At 40.3% G+C, this 21,615-nt stretch overlaps 1 protein-coding gene across 1 annotated transcript in view; it reads right to left on the bottom strand.

Annotated features, from left to right (window-relative positions):
- znf385b (zinc finger protein 385B) overlaps positions 1–21,615 on the bottom strand; it is a 62,094-nt gene that overhangs the window by 22,719 nt on the left and 17,760 nt on the right. Inside the window, exons 2-4 of the mRNA XM_007547225.2 lie at positions 12,395–12,532; positions 12,133–12,276; positions 11,860–11,973 (exon numbers count right to left, since the gene is read on the bottom strand). Of these exons, the coding sequence (XP_007547287.1) occupies positions 11,860–11,973; positions 12,133–12,276; positions 12,395–12,530 (394 nt within the window). The 5' untranslated portion in view covers positions 12,531–12,532. The remainder of the gene's footprint in view (positions 1–11,859; positions 11,974–12,132; positions 12,277–12,394; positions 12,533–21,615) is intronic.

The following is a 21,615-nucleotide window of genomic DNA, read 5'->3' as shown; positions in this document are numbered from 1 at the left end:
TGTCTTAGAGCCTCTAAGACCGATTTTCTGTAATATCAAAATACCTATCTTCCAGACTATAGAGCACACCTTATTATAAGCCACAGTTTACTTGCAGCAGCTCAAAATGTAGGGAAAAAGTAACGGCTTATAGTCCGAAAAATATGTATAGATATATACATAATCCATACATAAAAAAAAAACATAACCCTGCTGTGTTTGTGTCACATTCACCTGCCATAAAAATGCAAAGTAAAAGATGCAAAGGAACAAAAAATGAGGAAAAATGTGATGTAATACTGCTAATGATGCATGTCCACTTCTGGGCAGTAAGAGACTTAAAAAAACAAACATCTAGGTGCAATTCAAACCTCATGACCTCACTGGGGGGCGGGGTGGGGAACTAAATATGAAAAACAGGACACGCTCAGGAAGCACAGCTTGCCTGACTAACATTAACCTAATAAGCCTCTGAAGTCTCTGTCTCAGATCTGGAAGAGAAAGATGAATCACTAAATCTGTGGCAACTTTTATAGCTAGGAGACGGTGGAGACAGTACGGCTGCAGTCTGAGCTCTTTCTACAGACTCAACTTCAAATTGGGACGTGACTGAAATCCAGTTCACTCGTCTTCCTCCATTGTTAATAAGAAAGAAAGTTGGAGCTTAATATCTCCCCTGCTTTCTCCACTGATGTGACCAAAAAAAATTCAAACTGGACCCATCTGTGACCTGTATCACTTTCACCATCCTCCAGCTGCTGAAAGCTGCTTCAGACGAAACCTGGAACCAGAACAGACATTAATCTACCAGTGATCCTGATGGAGGAGAGCCAGTCGAACTACCTTCATTTGCCTCTTAAGCATTCCTTATGCAGGGAGAGCGAGCGGCAGCGTCTCGCAGAAAGAGGGGCGGATTTGCTGATAGCAGCATTAGACATCACTGTGCATTATTATTATTATTACGCAGGGAAACACAGATTAGCATAACAAGCCTGTGTGTTTCTAAGTAGGTCACATTCAGATCCTTCTTCATCCAAAAAGAACACACACATACACAAGCATCCAGCGGACCGATCAGGCAGATTAAAGCAGACGGGAGCCCTCCTGTCTGAGACTCGGTGCAAACCAGTGGAGACGCACAGAGGCACTGAAAAATACAAATGTTTTTGTTTGTTTGTGACGTTGAAAGTTGGAAAGCCAACCTTCTGTTTGTGTTGAAAGGCTCAAATGTAATTTTATGTTCTCAGGGGGTCATCGCAGTTCACATCTAAGACAAACCGATTTCAACCTCATCCGTTTAGAAAGTTTGTTCCTGACATTCTCTGGGTTTTGAAAAAAAGAATAAAATCTAATCGCTGAATCCATCTGTTGCACACAGTTTCAACTCACCTGCCACTGAGACCGTGGCAGCTTACAAGACAAAAGGCATTTGCCCACCACATAAATAGTCGCTGGAAAATATTCACACATTTTGAACTTTTTTTTCACTTTTTGTTGAGCTGTATTCACAAACATCGGCGTAAATAATTAAATAATTATGCAAAAAAAAAAAATTTGAAGAGGAAGATAAAAGAAAAGCTTCCTCCCGACGTGAAGCTGCCGTAACCAGGTGTGACAGTGAAGGTGTCGTTTCCACGGCGATGTGCACTGGTTTTCAGCCATAAGGTTTTGCATTCAAGGGGTTTAATCTTCATTTTTCCTGACCAGATCATCTTTTCTTCGTATGTTCATAAAACTAAATGTTAAACTCTGGTTACATTGTGAACTTAAAAAAAGAAGAAAAAAAGGTAATCTGAGGATGCCCTCAACAGCAAAACGAGTCCCATTCTTCTTTCTATTGATAAATAGCATCCATTAGTCCGTTTAACTTCCCTTTGGGATCAATAAAGTATATCTGAAACTGAACTAGACTGAATTAATAATCAAAGAGAAAGAGAAACTGGTTGGATGAGGTATAAAAACTTTGTGCCAGTGACAAACAGTTCTCATTGCCTTGGCTAAAGATGGTATTTGTCATATTTTGACAAGAGCTGGATAGTTTGAAATCTCTAAAATCTTGAATAAAAGAGCTTTGTGTGTATATTTTTAAGTAGAAGCAAAAATCTAAAGGAAGAAAAACCACATTTAACCACTTACCGATGAAAGTCTTTCTTGTGTTTTGGAAATTTGATGCAGAGTGAATATTAAACACGTTCCAGTATTACTATCAGTTGCAGAAACTAAACCTCTATCTTAAAATGTGCGTGCATTCAGAATGTTTATCGTGACATGTGGGAAGTGTTCATCATTTTCTTCTTGAAGAAGACATGCAGGTGTGTGTTTGTGGTTTTTAAAAAGCACCTGGAACTCTTCATTTTGAGTCAAACTACGATTTTAGACACAAAGCAGTTTTTTCACTGCACTGTTCAAATCTGCAGCGAAATAAGATTAACATGTTAACTTTACCTGAACTGTAGGCAGGTGCATTTATGATTAAACAACTATTGTTGTGTCCATGAATCCTTCCTATCAGACCAACAAACAGATGCAGCATTCTGAATCAAACATGACATGTTAAATGTGCTACAGGGGTAGAAACATGTCAAAGCAAAGAAAGTCTAACACAGTAGCTCTTGAGGAGTTTGTGTGTCATTTAGAAACACACTTTGGGGAAAATAAAGGCCAGTTTCTGCAACTATGTAAATAAATTGGACTTATCAGCTGTAGAGCTGCACCTAAAATTCTACGATCGCCAGAAAAAAATAGATTTATAGGTAAACCAAAAAATATTACAACAGAGCAAAAAGGAAAAAAAAATTGTTGTTTTTTTTGGTCTAGTTTATTGTGCAAATATTTTTAATACACTTAAAACAAGACAAAAGTAACTCACAAGTAACTTTGCAGCAAGATATAGGAGCTTGTTTTAAGACAATAATTCCTTAATATTTATAGAAAATCAGTAGTTCACCTATAAGAAGATACTTTTCCCATTTTGTAAGTGAAATAACTTTTTTTTTCTTTTATCAATTTCATTAAACAATTTATTTAAACAAGCCCCTATATTTTAATGAAAAGTTACTGGCCAGTTAGTTTTGTCTCATTTAAAACATACTGAGATATTTGCATTAGAAACGAGACCAAAATACTATTTTTGCAGTGAAGCATTTTTATTCAAATTCAGCACCAAATCCAACTCAGACCAACAACCGCAGTCTCAAAAAGATTTAATCCCTCTGAAGAGAGCTTAGCAAGAGAGAGAGCACATTTACAAATCAGATGTGGCCGCATGGCGCACCTGACGCAGCCAATCAGGGGGCTTGCTATCATTTTCTTTTCCAAAATGTGTTTTCAATTGTTAAAGAAATGAGTCAAAATGTACCCAAAAAGGTGAGGATTCGCATGAAGCTGTCTGCAGTAAAATTAGAGGAGATTACAAAAGCAGCAAAAATGCTCAATTTGAAATTCCACAAATTTGTTGCGTTTGACTTCACAGTCATTTCAAGACGTACTAGCAGATGAAACGGCTGCGATTTATTTCTATATATACGTAGTTGTGTGCCATGGGGCACTGCTGAGACAGATTAAATAAAACCTGAGAGAAAGTGGGACAAGGGAATCCACAGCGTGTGCTTTGGTGTGTCCCATGAATGCACATGTTGCACTGCGATGATGAGAAGCAGTGTGTGGGTAATCACAGCCGTCACGCTATCCATAATGAGAGGAATTTCATGGAGACGGGCTGGAAGTGAACCACAGAATGAGGACTGAATGCAGATCTTTTTCAGCGAAAGGTAAAGGGGAAGACTCTGGTGGAAATATGACTGTAGAGATTCCAAGGCATTTCTTCTTTTGGTCTTGGCATTCCTGGAAATCTGTCTTCTCTGAACAAGTCTCGTTTCCAGGTCAAGCGCACGCAGTGGGATCATCACAGGGGAGGGGGAAAGCGAAGCGTGGAACGCTGCACAGTGTGTTGCAATGTTTGCAGCAGGGATTTGATGAAGGCAGTTTTTTTTATTTACAGTTGTCTAACCTGAAATTCAACCTCTACTGTGTCGATATCTTAAAAAAAATAGAAATAACTGACCTGGAACAGAAACGTAAACATTTCTTAAAGTAAGAAGAAATGTTTACGTTTCTTAGTTTAACTGGCTTTGATTGAATAGTTCAGATCATGCTGGAATTTACCTTGAAAAAAAAAAAAGAAACTAACATTATAAGAAAAACTAGCTTTTAATGGAAAATCTGATAACATGACGTTGCCACTTAGGCTGCCGTCAGAAGCGGTTTTCTTCACTTGTCACTACAACTTTTCTTCAAACAGCCAACCAGAAAACATTGGAGATTATTTCAGCTTTCTACTGGGTTTGTGTCAAGATTTTGACCCGAACATTATAATTTGTACTTACATGCACAAACAACGGTGACAGAAAACGGCAATCTGGTGTTTTTTTATTTGTATAGAAAGATCCTAAAATCCTCATGTTTAAGAATGTCTCAGTTTTTACAAGATTCAACAGTTTCAACAGGTGAATTGATTCCATGATTTAACAGTGGATCTAAGTTCAAAGTTCACATCGGGGTTATGGCCTCTGGGGCGAGCAAATGTCAACCCTCCTTCGGAAAGCAACGCTGACAAACCCGACACACCACCTGTCTGCACACACAGCGAAAGAAATGCTGTGTGTGCAGACGGAGACAGGAAAAATAACCACCGTGGAGCAGAAAGAGAAAATAAACCCAGGAAGAATTTCCTACCTCGACTCTGGAAACTACTCCACATCACGGACAGTCAGGCAGCTGTCTCACCTCCTCCAGCGCCTCCACCTCCTGCCTCTTTGCTCTTTCATCTGCTCCCACGGTAACTAAAACCCATCGACGAGAGGACCCAAAACAAACAGCGGAGGCTCGTCGTCTGACTGCTGGAGCGTGTGGATGTGGGGACACGCGTGTGGGAGGGCAGAAGAGGGCGAGCGACGGACAACCGCGGAGAGACAGCGCGAGTCTACAGCGAATCGCTGAGGTGATGCTGTGCAGGGTGAGCAGTGATGACAGCCCCCCTTTGTCTCAATGGAAATCCCTGTTTCTCCCTCCCTCTGTGTCTGCGCGCTCTGCTGCTTCACAGCATCACGATTTGGAAAGAAGAAGAAAAAAAAAACGGAAAAGGGAAAATAAACAACCAGTGGGCTGTTTCAGATTAAAAAAAAAAAAAAACACGATTAAGGTACTTTGTAAGTGTTTAATTCAGAATCACAGTTAGTCCCAAAAGAAAATGAAATGTAACTCAGACTATCCGAGTTTTCTCAAAGTTTTTGTAGATTGTGATGGCTGTGGGTAGGAAGGATCTGCTGCTGTAGCAGTCAGTATTACAGTGATTCTGAGGAAGCCTCTGGCTGGAGATACTTTGCTGTTGTACGTTTTCCACAATCCTCTTCATTTTATGTTAAATTATTTTATGGTCAGTCATCTCCAGCTGTTTCTGAACAATCCCCAGAACAGAACCAGTCTTCTTCATCAGCTTGTTGGGCTACTTTAAATCACTGGCAGAAGAGATTACACCTTTCCCAACATCTGAAGACCTGAAGCATCTTCCTGCAAACCTGGAAGGATCCAAGCATCCGGCTCTGTCTCTTATTGTGGACGACAGTCTGTTGTCCAGGGCAGAAGTGAGACATTTAAACTCTTCCTGCACCTTCTGAAATCTACAATCATCTCCATTTTCACTTGTCTTTATTTTTTGTTTGTCTGCTTAATTAGTTTCTTGGTTTGTTTTGCCCCACTTTGGTCCAACAAACACAGTTTTAAATCTGTTTCACTGAAATTGACATAAACGGTGTTCACATCCAAACAAGGAAGACTGTTTTTCCAACATGCCAGAAAAGGACCCACCGGATCTCTGTACTCGGCGTCTTGTCCATCTTTGAGTCACCCCAGGACACATAGTCGTCAGAGTATCTCTATAGATGTAAATGTACAGATTAAAAATGAATAGTGAGAGTACAGCCCCCTGTGGTACTCCTGTGCTGGTTGGACACACAGTCGTTCAAGGGATTGTTGAGCTTTTGACGTAGTAAAACAGTCTGAAACGAACTGGGCACAGACGTCTTACGGTTTTCCTCTTTCATTTCAAGTATCAGATCAACTAAGAAATTTTCTTTGCTTTCCAAACTGACTAATAACTCGCTCGCCTTGCTTGACACAACCAGTCGTTGCAAAGCAGCTGTAGGACATCACATTACTATTACTATTATTTTGTTTTACTCCAAGAGACCCACATTTTCCACAAAATTACACTTTTGTCCCGTCGGTTCACATAACGGACCATCAAACTGCCACAAGATTTGGGATGTTATTTGGCCAAAATGTAGAGTTTCTTATGTGAGACCAGATTTTATGGCACAGGTATCAAGTGTGAAAGCACTAAGAGTCTCAGGACCTGAAAGCAGAGAGTGGGCTGATGACGGTGCTTGAGGTCGTGTACTACAGCAGACTGAAGAAGCTGATGCCGATCGAACCCGACCTGTCCTTGATTTTCAGTCATCATATTATGCTGTGTCTTAGTTAGCATTAACCGGGCATGACATGTTCTTTGGTTCAGAACGTGTGTCAGGTGGGCCGAGTAATTGGGGTTCAAATTCAGTCGTACCGCACACTGTCACCCAGACCCCTCCTCTGAGCCTGCTGTCATCGCCATACAGCCCTTATGAGTGTGAGAATCCGTCAGCGCAGTCTATTCATACACTGCTGAATACATCAACCAGAAACTGCACATCAACACCTGCTCAATCTCTGCGTCTCTCACACACACACACAGAGAAACACACACACACACACACACATTGCTGCCATGCATATCTATTAATATCTGTCCAGTTCACAGCTCATTATGAACAGAGAACGAACGGAGCAGCAAAACTGACCTTTATTAGCCAAGGAGAGCTAATTGATGCCAGCCTGTTTGCTCACAGGCTGTTAAGAAACAAAAGATGTGAGCACACTTTTTAAAGTGTGAAGAAAAAACAAGCCTCCAGACATGAACTCTGAGGTTTTCTGGTGAAAGGGAGAGCATGGAGGTGAAACAGAAAGGAAAGGAAACAAGAATAAAGGAGAAAAACAGGCTGGTGAAATCAGATCGACACAGAAGCTGGGATACTGTAAATGTTATTGGTCTCATGTGAGAGAGGCTTTTTATTTGTACTGAGCATGTGGATCATGGGAATTCACTTCTCTCATTAATGATTCAGTGTGTGTGTGTGCGTGTGTGTGTGTGTGTGTGTGTGTGTGTGTGTGTGTGTGTTAGTCAGGCATGTTTATTTGTGGTGTTCCTGCTGCCCCCTAGTGGTTACATGGAAGTAAATATGTGTTTAAAGAGAAAAGTTTATTTCATTTTACATTATTTCACAGTGATTCTGGCCTAACCCAAGTAAATATGATTTTTTTTTCTGGTTTTGTAGTATTACTGTGTTCTTTTAATTTCTTGTTTTCTTAGTTTGGGCATTTTTACATGTTGACCTCTCAAAGGTCATGTAATTTTAGTTCAAATTTGACAGTTTCATAGAATTTGCCTTTTTTTTTGTTAATATTTTTCCCTATCAGACGTCAAAACAGGTTTGTATTTTAAAATGGCAGACATAATTTTTACATTAGCAAAACATAAATCTTGAAGAAACACATAACTAATGCGTTGCTGCAGTTTGTAATTGTTTTCATTAGATAACTGTGACTTTTATTTCTAAATCTCAACCTGGACTCTTTTGAATGGGGAGAATGTATAATACTAATATAATACTAATTGATGCAATGCAGCTATAGGTCTGTTTGCTTTGTCACTGATGGAATCTTTTATTTACTTTTCTAAGAAGGATGTTCTAGGATTTTTCCACAAAAACGTCTAGCATCTCTTAGGAAATCAGCTGCTCTGAATTCAAATGATATCCCGTCTTTCGGCGTTGTTGCAGTGAAACATGCAGCACCGTATTTTAAGACAAAGCTTCTCTCTTTTTTTCTCTTTTTCTCACCACTTCTGTTTGAATTTTTTTTTCTCAGTTCCACTTTCAAATGTTAAAATTAGCAACAGTGCTTCTTCTTTTTGTCAAATCCTAGCAACACCTTGACTAGTTTTAATTATTACTGGTAGAAATGTAGCATTAGTTAGTATAAGCACTTTCTGGTTTCTCACACTCTTTGCATCTGCAGAAGATGAAATGCATATCAACCACCAAGGTATGCAAAGTGTTAAATTTAGCTGCATATCTCATTTTATTAGTGTGCAAGTAAGGATTTTTTTTAAGGTTGTTTGCCTTGTCAATCTGTGCAGAAATAAACAAATCCTCATCCTCCGGCTGTCTTCCTATTATGTTTACGTCTAGCCAGATATTTGCAGTCGTCACAATAATCTCCTTTGTCTGATTAACTTCTTACTAGCCTGGACTGTCAGCATTGCAGCCAGCGGTCTGTAGTGAGTCCTTTTTTTGCAGTTCAACAAGCAGTAAAAATAGCACAACTTCCTCAAAGCCTTCACAATAAGAGCCTGTTGAGGCATACAGACCTCCAATGTAAGATTTTAAAACAGCAACATCTCACAGTATCTCCTGAAATGTTAAAAACTGCGTGCTAGTGAGGCAGTTTCACCATTTAATTCAAGCTGCAGGATTCCAGGCCTCTAGGAATACAGTTTGAGATCACCATTTTAGATCAGCAAATAATATTAAAATAAAGTTAAAGGCTACTTTCCACTTTGTATTATTTTAGATTAACTTTATTACAAACAACCATCCCTTATCTCTCCCCTCCCAGTCTTTCTTCAGTGTTTCAGAGGTTCAACCCCTGCAATCTTCAGGCAAAAATAACCTGTTTTCAAAACCAGCAAAAAACATCAATTACGAAAAAGAGTTCAAATTACACCTAGCTGAAAATACAGCCGGCTGGGGGGCGGGGGGTCACTATTATTAAAACGACGCACGATAAAACGGTTCTCATTTACTGATTTTATGTGAACGTTATTGATTGAGGAACCCCGGGGGTGACGGCCCGTTCTTGGAGCACGGATCTGTGCGTTAGCGGTGATGTCATCTGACCTGGCTGCTGATAGGCTGCTTAGCCAGGTCACTGTCACACACACACGCCCTTACATACACACCCTTACAAACAAAATGCGCTCCATCTGGCCTGGAGGAGCACCGAGTTCAGGCCAAAGAGCTTTTCATGGCAGAGAGCGTCTCGTAATGGACAGACAGAAAGAGAGCAACACACTCATTCAGTCAGTCTGGCTCCCTGTGTGTGTGTAGAGATTTAATCTTTAATCAGTGTTATTGTAGCCTGCACACTGATATGGAGACACAGTATGTAATTACAGCTGCTGCACACACACACACACACACACACACACACACGTACAAAGGTGTGTGTATCAGAGTGAGATTTCCTATCTGACACCGATATCCCACACACAGAAATTTCATTGAAGGAATGAGCAACACAGAACGATTGCTACATCATTTCCTGTGGCGCTAATTGTGAATATAACTCCGTAGCGTATTTTTTTATTATTTTTATCAATATTCTAGACTACAGTAGATCATAATGGAGGTGTCATGACAGCGGGTTTGTGTTGTGATTCACACAGTGCTGGACTTATGCAGTCATGAGCAACGTGTTGCAGAAATGTCGGAGCGGTTTCGCAGCAGAGCCGTGTCCCAGTTCGATGACCTGCTGCTGCCTGCTCCACTTTAACTCCGTTACATCTCAGTATATTCTTACTCTGATGACCTGCAATCCCACTCAGTGGGAGAGCGCCTGACTTTTTAATGATGCTCTGAAGCTCTTCCAGTCACATCTAACCAAAGAGCAGAAGACGGCCGGGGAGATGGGATGTGCTTCAGATGCAAGTCCTCTAGCAGTGGATGCTCTGGTAATTTTTTTAGGATGCAAAGGTTGATTTAAAAAAAAATCAAGCTTTCAATCAACTTAGAGAACTTAAGTGGTTCCAGAAATGCTTTCTGAATTCGCTTTAACAGTTTGGGTATTACTATTATTTAGATGTTATCAAAATTGGCAACAAAAATATAAGATTGTAATAATTTATGCTCTTTTTATAGGTTGCCAATTTATGTGGCCACATTATTCAGGATTTAAGTCCTTCTGTTTAGGCAACTCCAGTTCTTATAGATTGTGTTTAACACAAATTCAGGGCAGAACCGTTTTCCTGTCTGACACAAACAAGTATGAAATGTCCAGTTCTTCATACATCCAGTAGAGAAATAGTTTTCTCAAGTGAGTATAAGCAGAAAAAAACAGGGAATCTAAAAACAGGACAAATTCATCTGAGCTCAGCTAAAACAAATCAAAAAGATAGGAAAAGCTCATTTAAATCAAAATAATCTACAAAAATAAGTTAATATAATGTAATACTACATAAATGATGCAAAATAAGCTAAAACAAAATAGGCCAGGCTAAGATAAAATAAGATAAAAAAAAAAAAAAAAGGTAAGCCGCCGGACTGAATCGAGCCCTCACTGCTTCCAGCACGACTGCTGGACTGCTAAGAAAAAAAAAATAAGTGAAGCCAAGACAGCACCAAATACGCTAAGCTAAAGCAGAATAAACTAAACTAATCCGAAAAAAATCTAAATACCACAAGCTAGGAGCAGATAATTAGCATCTCAAAAGTTCAAATAACACTTGAACTTTGACCCCAAATCCAAAAGGAGTTACAAATGTGGCTCTTTGCAACAAACCTTCACTTGTGAAAAATGTCATTTTGGATTTATAAAGGGTCATTTTCACAGAAAATCAAACATAAATTGTTTCCTGTCAGGTTTTGGACCCAATCATGAGATGAAAACAAAACAAAACACACACACACACACGCACACACACACACTGACAAACACACACGCAGACACATTCTCTGACCTTTCCTAGGGGGCAGCAGCTGTTAAGTCATTTCCACCCAATAGCCAGAATCTTAATTTTGCCTCTGCTTCCCACCAAAATCTGCATGTCTCTCAGAAAACAACAAACACAACCAACGAGTCAACAGCTTGAAGATCCACCTTCAGCAGCTCTCACTCAAACTAGTTTTTGTCAATGTGACTTTTCCCATCTCCAGGAGTTTTAGAACGCTCTCCTTTACATCCTTGTTTATGCTCATTGAGGTTTTCGGAAACTTATTATCTAAACTGCATTTCAATTAAGTCAAGGTGTGAATTTTGGCCAGATCGCTGCACACTGTCTTTCTGTTCTTATTCAGGGGTCCCTGTGATTGGTTGAGTGAGATAGTTTGAGCATCACAACTCTCACGCTCTTTGAATGTACTGGAGAACTGTTTTTTGCTGCTAGTGATTTTGTAGCAGTAACCTTGTATAAAATATTAAAAACAAAAACAGCTCTTGCTAAAATCTTCCTCGTCTGACATGGCTGCTTGTCTCTCCACAACCTGCCTCCACATTCCCAAACACGATGCTGTGAAATGTGGCCAAACATCTCTAATTCAGACCCTTTGCGCTCTTGTGGAGAGATTTTTTCCAGACTTCTCGCCACATTCATTCCAAAAAGAAATCTCTCTTGTACGTTTGGCTTCTAATTTCTTTGTTGTTTCTAAAATTTAACATGAATCCTGTAATCCTGTAAAAATCTAAGATGTGGCTTTTGAGGTGATTTCATTAGTGTGAGCATTGGTTGGTGAAGCTCTTTTCTCCTTGGCATCTTGCTAACACACATCTAAACTCTAGACTTTGTGTTTCTTTTAATTAGCACCCTCTGAATGCTACTTTCCTTTTAAAAACCAATGGAAGCAAAAAATGTGGTTAGTTTTGTTTCCCGATCAATCGATCAATCAATCAACAGTTACAATAAGCGCAGCATGCTAGACGTAGCAGAAGAACGAGCCACTTCTGTCCTACCTGCAGTCGTGCTGGAAGCAGTGAGGGCTCGATTCAGTCCGGCGGTCTGAGTCAGTCCTGCAGGCTGGGAGCTGAACCCTGCGGCCGGAGGAAGCGACCTGGTCTGAGCTCCAGCTGGAATCAAAGACAATAACATCCACTAGAGCTCACAAAAAGCTGACAAGTGATATTCAAATGATAGGTTGCTATTGACGCCAGAGCTGACAACAACATTCCCACGTGGAGATTACTCTGGAGGTTCCTGCTTAATTCAGCCAGCAGCGCTAACCCCACCTGCTGCCTGTTGTCGTGTCTGCCCCGCCTGGAGCTGCTTCACCCTCCGGAGGTGAGACCTGCCGTTGTAGTGCAGCTGGGCCTGAGCAGCGGAGGTCAGCTGCAGATTACACACCTCACACAACGAGTACGTCCCGCCCTGGCCTGCAGGAAAACAGCAGGGGGGAGACGGGTGGAGGAGGAGTCGGAGGGGGGTGAGTGTAGCTGCAGGAGAGGTACCAGGAGATTTAACGCACTATTAATCCTGGATCACAACTATCACCTGGGGATGGAGTCTGCTGGACGGGGGGAGGGAGGGCTGAAGGTGTGGGCGTGTCCATTAGCTCCTGACCCATCCCTCCAAAGGCAAAGATCTGCCTGCTCTCCAGAAGCAGAGACGGGCTCAGTGGCGTCTTCATCACTACGAAAAAAACAGGAGAAATGGCAAAACATATATAAATCTGTAACAAAACCGCTTCTTTGTTTGGTAATGTTTGAGCTCGGATCCATGAAGGGTAGAGAAACAGCTGTCATCCTGACAGAAAAGTCAACATTTCAATCTCAAGTCCTTTCATGTGCTGATGAAGAATAAATTGGGTAAAAACAAAAACAGCAACAACGAAACAATGCTGACAGATTTGCAACAGCGACATCTGACACACCACCGCTGAAGACAGCATGAGGGTGAAGGTGACACCAACCAGCACTAAATGAAGGCTCTCTTTGAGACAGAGCGGACGGCTAATCCGCAGACAGAAGGACAGACGGGGGTGCGGACTGAATGACACCGGATGCAACAAACCCTCAAAGCGAGAGTGATGAAGTAATGAGTAAGAGGACAGACGAAGGGTGACATATGTGGACATATGTGCATGTGGGTATTTGTGTGTCCTCGTGTGTGTTGGTCAGTCCGTGACTCTGTCCATCTGTCGTCCCATCAACTGTGCCAGGTCACATGACCGCTGACGGACACACACACATACTTCCTCCCATTTGATCTGAAGGTAATTTTAAAATTTAAACTAGAACCGCAAGCACTTATCAACGGGTCCCAAGCCCTTTCCCAGCAAATTTTAAATTATAGTTCTTACAAATCGTTATCTTGCTCGCATTCGGTTATTTTCATTTAAAAACGCACGGCCTCCACTCACCTTCAACACGACTGTGTCACGGATACATGTTAGAAAGTAATTCTCTGGTGGTTTATTAACCTTTACATGTTGCAAACGAATTGTTCTACAATTTCCAAGTTTTGTTTGCTGTTTATTTTTCAAGAAAGCAATCACACGATTGAACTGGCTCACTCAAAAGCCACTCATTTGAGAAAGAGTAGAAACGCATACAAACCCTGGTGGTAAATATTACGCTCGTGCAATTGCGTTTGTAAATTGGCCTGTTGGGGTTTCAGTATCCAAAGCTGCTGCAGAGCCTCAAAATCCAGCCTAAAGACAGACTGGTTGTCTGCAGGCAGTGTGAATGGCAGAGAAGTAAACTTAGTAGTTGTTCTGGAAACTTTTTTTTTGTCTCCTTTGCAGGAAATGAGAGGCTTATCGTTTGCCAAGCTTAAAATAACCCATAAGCTGATTGGTTAAGATACTTTAATTATACAGTGATTGATCAGGTAGTGGATCAATCCACAAATCAATCTCAACAGACTTCCACTGACTCTCCATTCCAGGCTTTGTTGCAAACAGTAAAAATAAAGCATATCCAGGAGGAAGCACAATGTTTTTCTTTTTTCTCTTTCTCTCTATTGTGTAGCAATAGCAACAACAGCAAACATTAGGGCTATTCAGCAGTTCTGTTAGCGCAGTGAAAGTAAAGTAAAAAGAAGTAGGAGGCGCCCAGGTTCCCACATCCCAGGACAACGTCGACTCCCTGTAGGAGCGTAGATGTTCCTATTACACTGACAGAGTATGTTTCAATAGATCAGCATATTCAAAAATAAGTACATCACAAGTAAAAATAATTTAAAAAAATTAAAAAAAAAGTAAAATCAGTGGAGAAGTTCCCAAGGTTAGAAAAAGAAACGCTGAGTGTGCACTCCATGAAACTAACACCTGATAATTGTGTGGATGTGCGAAGTGTAACGGCTTCGTCAGGAAGAATGGCCGGATTTCAAAGCATCTAATCGAGTAAAGTCACGCTGGAGCTCGAGCAGCAAGGCTGAATTTCTAGGCACATCGGAACACAAGACAGAAATATATTCGTTTTCTGAAGAGATTTGTGCTGCTCTTGCTCCTGATGTCCCAGGGATATTTTCAGGATTCTTATGTTGTAAGGAAGAAAGAAAAAAAAGCAATCATCTGCAAGCATTTCATCTGCAAACAAAACGTGCTTGAAAGGCCAATCGGATCTCTTCTGCAACCGCAGAACAGATGAAAATCAAGTTAGAAGAAGCACAAAAGGAGGAAGAAGCTTCAGGAAAGTCCAAGTTAACTCTGAAGTATTTACTTATCATTAGCATTTGATCTAGTCTCCCAGTAACATTGGTGTCTTTGGGTGTCAAATTGAAATCCTGTAGTGTTTGTAATGAACACAGTAAAAATGCCAGTGTTGAATTAACACCCAAAAGTGTCTAAAAGTGACCAAGTCAGCAGGTGTTAAAGTAACACTTTTGAAAGTGTTAAAAGATCAACACCCATTTTTTGTTAAATTAACATTGGTCTATAATACTGAAATGGCTTTAAGAAAAGCTAAACTTTCCATTTCTGTGTATTGTTTTGAATATTTTCCACTGGATTTGATTGATATTGACACCTTGTGGGTCAATTATTTACTTTTTTAACACCACATTATGTTTTGTGATCAACACTACACTGGTGTTACTTTTAATATATTTTAACACCAACACCGTTGTAATGTTAATGTGACACTCTGTATTGTTGAATTTAACACCAGCTGACTTGGACACACATAGACACTTTTGGGTGTTAATTCAACACTGGCATTTTTACTGTGAAGTTTTGTTTGACTCATCAAAATCTTTTAACAATTTTTTTTAATCTTCTGAAGATTAATTCTATATACAAAAGCTGATATGAGATGGTTTATTATTTAGTATAAAAGATGGAATTGCTTCAGTTGTCTCATAACCTGCATGATTTTTTTCACTGCACATTAAATTAAATTTCACTTACCCAGGAAGTAGAAAAAAGTATTTTTATTTTTAAGAAACAGGAGTCAGCCGAAGTTCTCAGCAGATCAAAATTTAAAAAAAAATCCCAGCGAGGCGTTTTCATTGTTATGTTAATAGTGGCGCAACAAAAGTGAACCTTGAAGAAACAAATGACAGTTAAATCAATATGATTTCATAACCTTAGACTTGAATGCTTCACAGATTGATTTAACCTCAGAATAAATAATAAAACCCAAAATCGAGCATTCAGGAGGCTACGAAGTCATTTTATCCAATAACGTTCCGTTGTGTCCGCAAGCTTAAACTTCCCTTCACCGCTCCGTGAATCAATATTTTTAAAACTTAAACGTTTCGACTCACACATGAAAACACAGAATAATGTCTGATGAAGTTGAAACATCATATTTAGTTCAGTTCTTCAGTTATTTTTATCATGCAGGTATTCCAGCTGGTCGTTAGCATTTAGAGAAACTCTGCAGATGCTGGTTAATCTGACACAGTGATGAATTAGCTACACCTATGCTCTTACCTGTACACACACACCCACGCACACACACACACACCCACACACACACACACAGACCATCTCAGAGCCAGCTGATGCTGACATCAGCTTCAGCAGAGGAAGGATTAAATATAACTGCTACACTAAGCAGAGAATTACACACACACACACACACACACCCACCCCCACACACACACGCAAGTATGCGCACACACAGCCGCAGAGGTAAATACAGGAGCTGAAACACACTGCTGCGCACAAAGTAAGATTTAAACAAAGACTCTCGGTGAGCAGAGCATTCAGGATTAAAGTGAAGTGAAATGTGTGCATTTACCTTTGCCTTCGGTCCTGTGTGTGAGTCTAATCCAGGCTGACCAGGCAGTCAGTAATCAGAGAGGCCAGCTGTGGGTTATAATCTCATACACACACACACACACACACACACACACACGCGCGCACACAAACACACACACATGCACAACAGCCAAGCAACAATGTAATTTCTGCCTGTGGAGGAAAATGCTGAAAAATCTTTTCCAGCGGTGCTTCTCAGTGGCAACTTCAAAGCAGCAGCTGACTGAGTTTTAGCCTCATCTCAGTTTCTTTCATGTTACTCTTAAATAGAGTTCATCTCCTCTGTCCCGGCGATGATCCCAGGCCACCCTTTGACGGCTAAATCCAGACGAGGAGAACTGGGATCAGTGCATTTAAGCACAGCAGTATGAATGAGTCAAAGCTGACGCCTGCTCATTTCAGTCGAAACTTGCTCACACGATGGAAATTCTTGATTTCTGTTTTTTTTTTTTTCTTTTTCACTGCAAACACTGACGAGAAGGCGTCCCGGACTGCACTGCAGGAACATTTAACATCATGCAGGAACTCTTTCACCTCAGCACTACATTCCTCTAAAGTTCATGAAGAATGTGTGCTGACAAATATCTCAGTTACCTTTAAACGCATGTGTTAAAAAACTCAAACGTCAGTGTTTTACCCGCTCACACCAAACCTATATTCCAATATTTTTCTTTATTTTGTGTGTTAATTGCTGCGCTTAAGGGAATAATTCTTTATATTCTGACAAATGAACAGCACAACAAAGTACAGGCTGTGTATCTAACAAACTTCGCTATGCTGACAGAACATAAATGAGTTTAGCATTTAAAAACAGGATGTAAATTATACCAAGACACTTTAGGACAATGTTTTCCTGAATGTGAAAGCAAACATATACAGCACAGACATATAGTCTTCGAAACTCTTTCCTGTTTTAATGCAATGTCTGTCATCTATATGCACTCATTTCCAGATGTTTTGGCTTTTCAGTCACCTCCCATCGTTAATCCAGAGGGTTTCATATGATGTCAGCCTGTCCCTTGCAGCTTGAGCAGCTTCAGTTCCTCTGAATGTGCTTAGGGGAATTTTTGGCTATTTGTCTATTTGTGGGGTCAGGCACTGATGTGGGACGTTAAGACCTAGCTTGCACTTGCACTCTCTCTAAATCATCCCAACGATCATGAAGATTGTGTGTAGTTCCTCCCTGGAACAGCAAGGGACACAATGTTTCATTAAAGTTGGTTGAATTAAATTGTCCTACACATCTTGGTATGCTGAATGTTTAAGTTCCTTTCAATGAAACTACGGAGCCAAACTCCTGAAAAAACAACCGCATACAGAAAGTGACAAACAAAAACATAACATAGAAATCTGTCTATAGCATTGAGGATATAACAATTTAACTTTGTATTAGTTAATTAATGTCAGGAATAGATGGAGGTTATATTTTGTGAAAAGCAAACCTTTACAAAATATAAATAAGAGCAACACTTTATTTGATATCTGACATTAATATTGCTGTTATGGCACTTGATCTACGTCTAACGATGTTATAAGTATATAAATATTCCTACACTTTTCCGACTGTAAATAATAACACAATTGGCATTGCCTCTGCTTTAGTTAAACACCATGCAATCCTGCACTGCGTCTCTATCCTTCTCACATAAACAACCAGCAACAACATGGAAATGAACAGTTATTAATATCAGTCCCGTTTTACTTATCGGACCAATACCGATAAAGAGATGATAAACATCAGTGGATATCAATGTTAATACCGACACATCACTGCCAGGATAGGTAGTTTTCTGTTTATCTTTGAGTAGTTTCCATGTTTATTTGTTATCCTGTTTCCCTGTGAGTCTCTGCGTTTCCACGTTGATTGTTCCCAGGTGTGTCTCGTTCCCTTGTTTACCTCCCTTGTATTTAAACCCACCTGTTGTCTTTGTCTCTTGTCGGGTCCTCGTCTAACGTCTGTTTCTGTCCCCTGTGCTGCCAGTGATTTTTGGATTTTGAGTTGTTCTCCTGATTAGTCATTAAATCATCATTTTCATCATGACTACCTGGTTTCACCGGCGTCTCTCTCACCACTCACAACCACACAACATGACAATCACTAATTTTGCCTTCTGAATTTATTGACTCAGAAAAATAAGAAATGTTAAAGCTGATCAATATGAACCTGGTTGCACCCACAGCAATGTCCTGGTGACAAAGTTTGGAAATCACAGAGCAGAAAGGAGAACAGCTTTCCTTGTTAGATGTCTTATCTTTCCCTGCTGTGTATTTATGTCAGAGGAGTGGGCAATCAGGCTGAATGCTCTGGATCCTGCTGGTGTTAAAGATAAAAGGACAGAGGGCACTAATGTATGGCACAGTTCCCTGAAAGAGACTGCTGTCCACAAAGACACACACACACACACACTTACACACACATCAACCTGAGGGAACGACAGGACAAAGAAACTAATGGAAATGTGACAAGACAGAGAGGGGTCTGAGAGTGGCTCGCTCACCCTGAGGCCTGGAGCTGGTAATAACAGTGACCAAAGACAAACACACACACACTCACACACACACGCAAACTGAGCAGAGCAGCGGCCAGCAGCAGCAGAGATGCTGGGACAAACTACAAGACACAGTTTGATGTGTATTCCTGTAGGATTCCAAGATAGGAAGTTGCTGAAATGTTTATTTCCTTTAACCGCACCCCCCTCCCTCCTCCCCACCCATTTTTTTTTTTTTGCATATTCGGAAATGTTTATGCGACTTTATCTATTATAATCTTTGTATTTTCTTACCACAAAATAAATCTACTCTTTGATGTGTGTCTTGTCTTTTCACACAAGCTGTTCATGACCTTCAAAATGCTCCATCAGGTGATATCTGAGCAGATTCTTTTATATGTAACCTGTAAACTGGAGTAGCTCTGACCTAAAACAGCAAACTAAGATATACACCTACGAAGCCTTTTTTCACCTGTCAGGCCGGATTTAAGACAGAGAGTCTTCTTCACTCGTGACACGGCCACTAAAAGAACAAGCAGCCAGTTTGTGTGAGTTGAATCTGCAGGAGGCTGAAACCTGAAGACGCTCTGAGGACACAAACAGGGATCTCCATTCAGATAATTACGCCTCCTTCCTCGTCTGGTCAGAAAACGAGATTGAGTCTTAATACTCATGAGACGCAAGGTTTTTAACAACGTCAGAGATTCAGATATTTGTGCCGTTTCCTTACAAAAAACTAAACTACCAGTAAGGATTCTGTTGTTTCAAATAATTTGTAAATTGGCAAACTCAGTTTATTTTAGCCGAATATGCAACATCCTGCTTTCTCAAAAATCCTTTCTACCGATCTGAATATGTTGGATCAATTAGGTTGTGTAAATGATTACCAAGTCTAAAAAAATTAAACAACTATTAAAGTTGCAGCAAGAAATTGCCTGGTGAGTATAACCAGTAACCATAACCAGCGGGTCTTTTTTCTGTTAACTGAGCACAACATGTCTATGACATACGCTGCCACACTCTTTAGTGTGGAGTTTATTGAGTGAAAATTCAAAGTTACCAAGCTATTTTCAGTCAGAAAAGGTAGCAGCAAGGAGTCTTACCAAGTTAGCAACTCTGTTGCTATTTATTTAGCAAATACTGAAACCTTTTCAGTATTTTTTTCTTGTTTAGAAACGAACCTAGTCACAAATGTAGTGAGCTTTTCTCATTCTTTCTAAAATTTTGGGGACTCTGATGAAAGCACATTCTCACTCTTATCATTTTTAGAGTCACGGTGCAGGAATGGGGCCCTTCACCATTATAAAGGGACCAAAATGGTCAGAAAGAACTTGAAGAAATAGTGAATGATGACCGGGAAATCTCCTCTGTGGACAATTTCTGTGCTATTTCCATCCTAGAGTTTCTTGCCATTTGCCGATCTGGAAGAGTCGTACAGATGTTCACATTTCCTCACAGTTTCAGACAATTGCTCCTCAAACATATTCACCAACCTCTCTGGCTCAAAAAACAAGAAGTTGAGTAGTTGGAGTTAGACAACATTCTATCCAAGTGCTTTCTGGAATCAACAAACATAAAAAATAAAAAAAAAACACCTGAAATTATAAGCATCAGGAGGTCAATGCCTTGCAAAAGAGATCAGGAATGAAAAATTCTGATTTAAATAACATACGCAAATTTAAAAGTGCTCGTGACCTCCAGCAACATAAAAAGGACTACATTTCTGTTGGTCATTCTGACAGTCACGTTTTCTGAGGATGCAGCAACGCTTCAGTCAGTATCGAAGCAGCCGTCACGCGACGAAAGAAAAGACGCAAGCAGGGCGAGAAAACGTTCATGTCAGCAGAACAAAGCGCTTCAAGTCAGAAAGGTGGAAAGACGAGTCTGCAGACAGTCTAGGATCCTATGTGTTGGTTGGTTGCTATAGAAACTCTTGGTAGTAAAAAGATGACTCAGGCAGTTGTGTTTCCCTCCGATGGCAATATGCTAACAGAAACTCAGTTCCTGGAGATCTTTTTTTTTTTTTTTTTAAGTTTTATTTTACCACAATGTTCCTTTTGTCTCCATCCTTTTGCGTTTGTCCCGCCGTACCTCCCGGTCCAGGATTAGGAAGGATATCTGATATATGGAGCTTTTTCTTCAGCAGGGCTACAGTTATTGTTTTTTCATACCAATAGGAATATTTTTGGTGAGCTGTCATTTGAAGAGTCAGGATCCACACATTAACTTTGAAATATACAGTATATTCACATTTCTTCAATTAAAGCCATAAAATGATGCAATGCAGGTGTGTGTCTGCATGTGATTGCATAATACACAGAGATAAGCATTTTGATAGATGGCAAGTGAAATGTAATTACAGAAAAAACTGTGTAGGCAGCAGCTTATCAGGAGCAACACAGTGCATGCAGGGTACAGTATATAAAAAAACCCAATATAAAACATATAGTAGTAAAATGAAAAAAAAAAAGGAAAAGTCTTAAATTGTGGTCTGCACTGGTTTCCTATAGATAAGAAAAACACAGATGATGCAAAAATCCAGAGTATCTAGACAATCTGTAATGTATTTCAGGAAGCTCACAGCGTTTTCATTTTTAAAAAAACATTTTTTACATATAATTTTTTTAATGTAATGGAGCTGGAAGAAAATGCAGCTTTTTTTATAACCTTCCAGAAAATCCATCCATCCATTTTCTTTACACCTTTGTCCCTCAGTGGGGTCGGGAGGGTTGCTGGTACCTATCTCCAGCTATCGTTCCGGGCGAGAGGCGGGGGTCACCCTGGACAGGTCGCCAGTCTGTCGCAGGGCAACACAACCATGCACACACACACTCACAGCTAGGGGCAATTTGGAGAGGCCAGTTAACCTGATTGTCATGTTTTTGGACTGTGGGAGGAAACCAGAGTACCTGGGGAAAACCCACACATGCACAGGGAGAACATGCAAACTCCATGTAGAAAGACCAGGGCTGGGAATTGAACCCAGAACCTTCTTGCTGCAAGGCAACAGCTCTACC

The sequence above is a fragment of the Poecilia formosa genome, unplaced genomic scaffold (assembly GCF_000485575.1).
Source record: "Poecilia formosa unplaced genomic scaffold, Poecilia_formosa-5.1.2 Scaffold19, whole genome shotgun sequence".
NCBI lineage: Eukaryota > Metazoa > Chordata > Actinopteri > Cyprinodontiformes > Poeciliidae > Poecilia > Poecilia formosa.
This window is presented reverse-complemented; position numbering and strand designations above follow the sequence as displayed.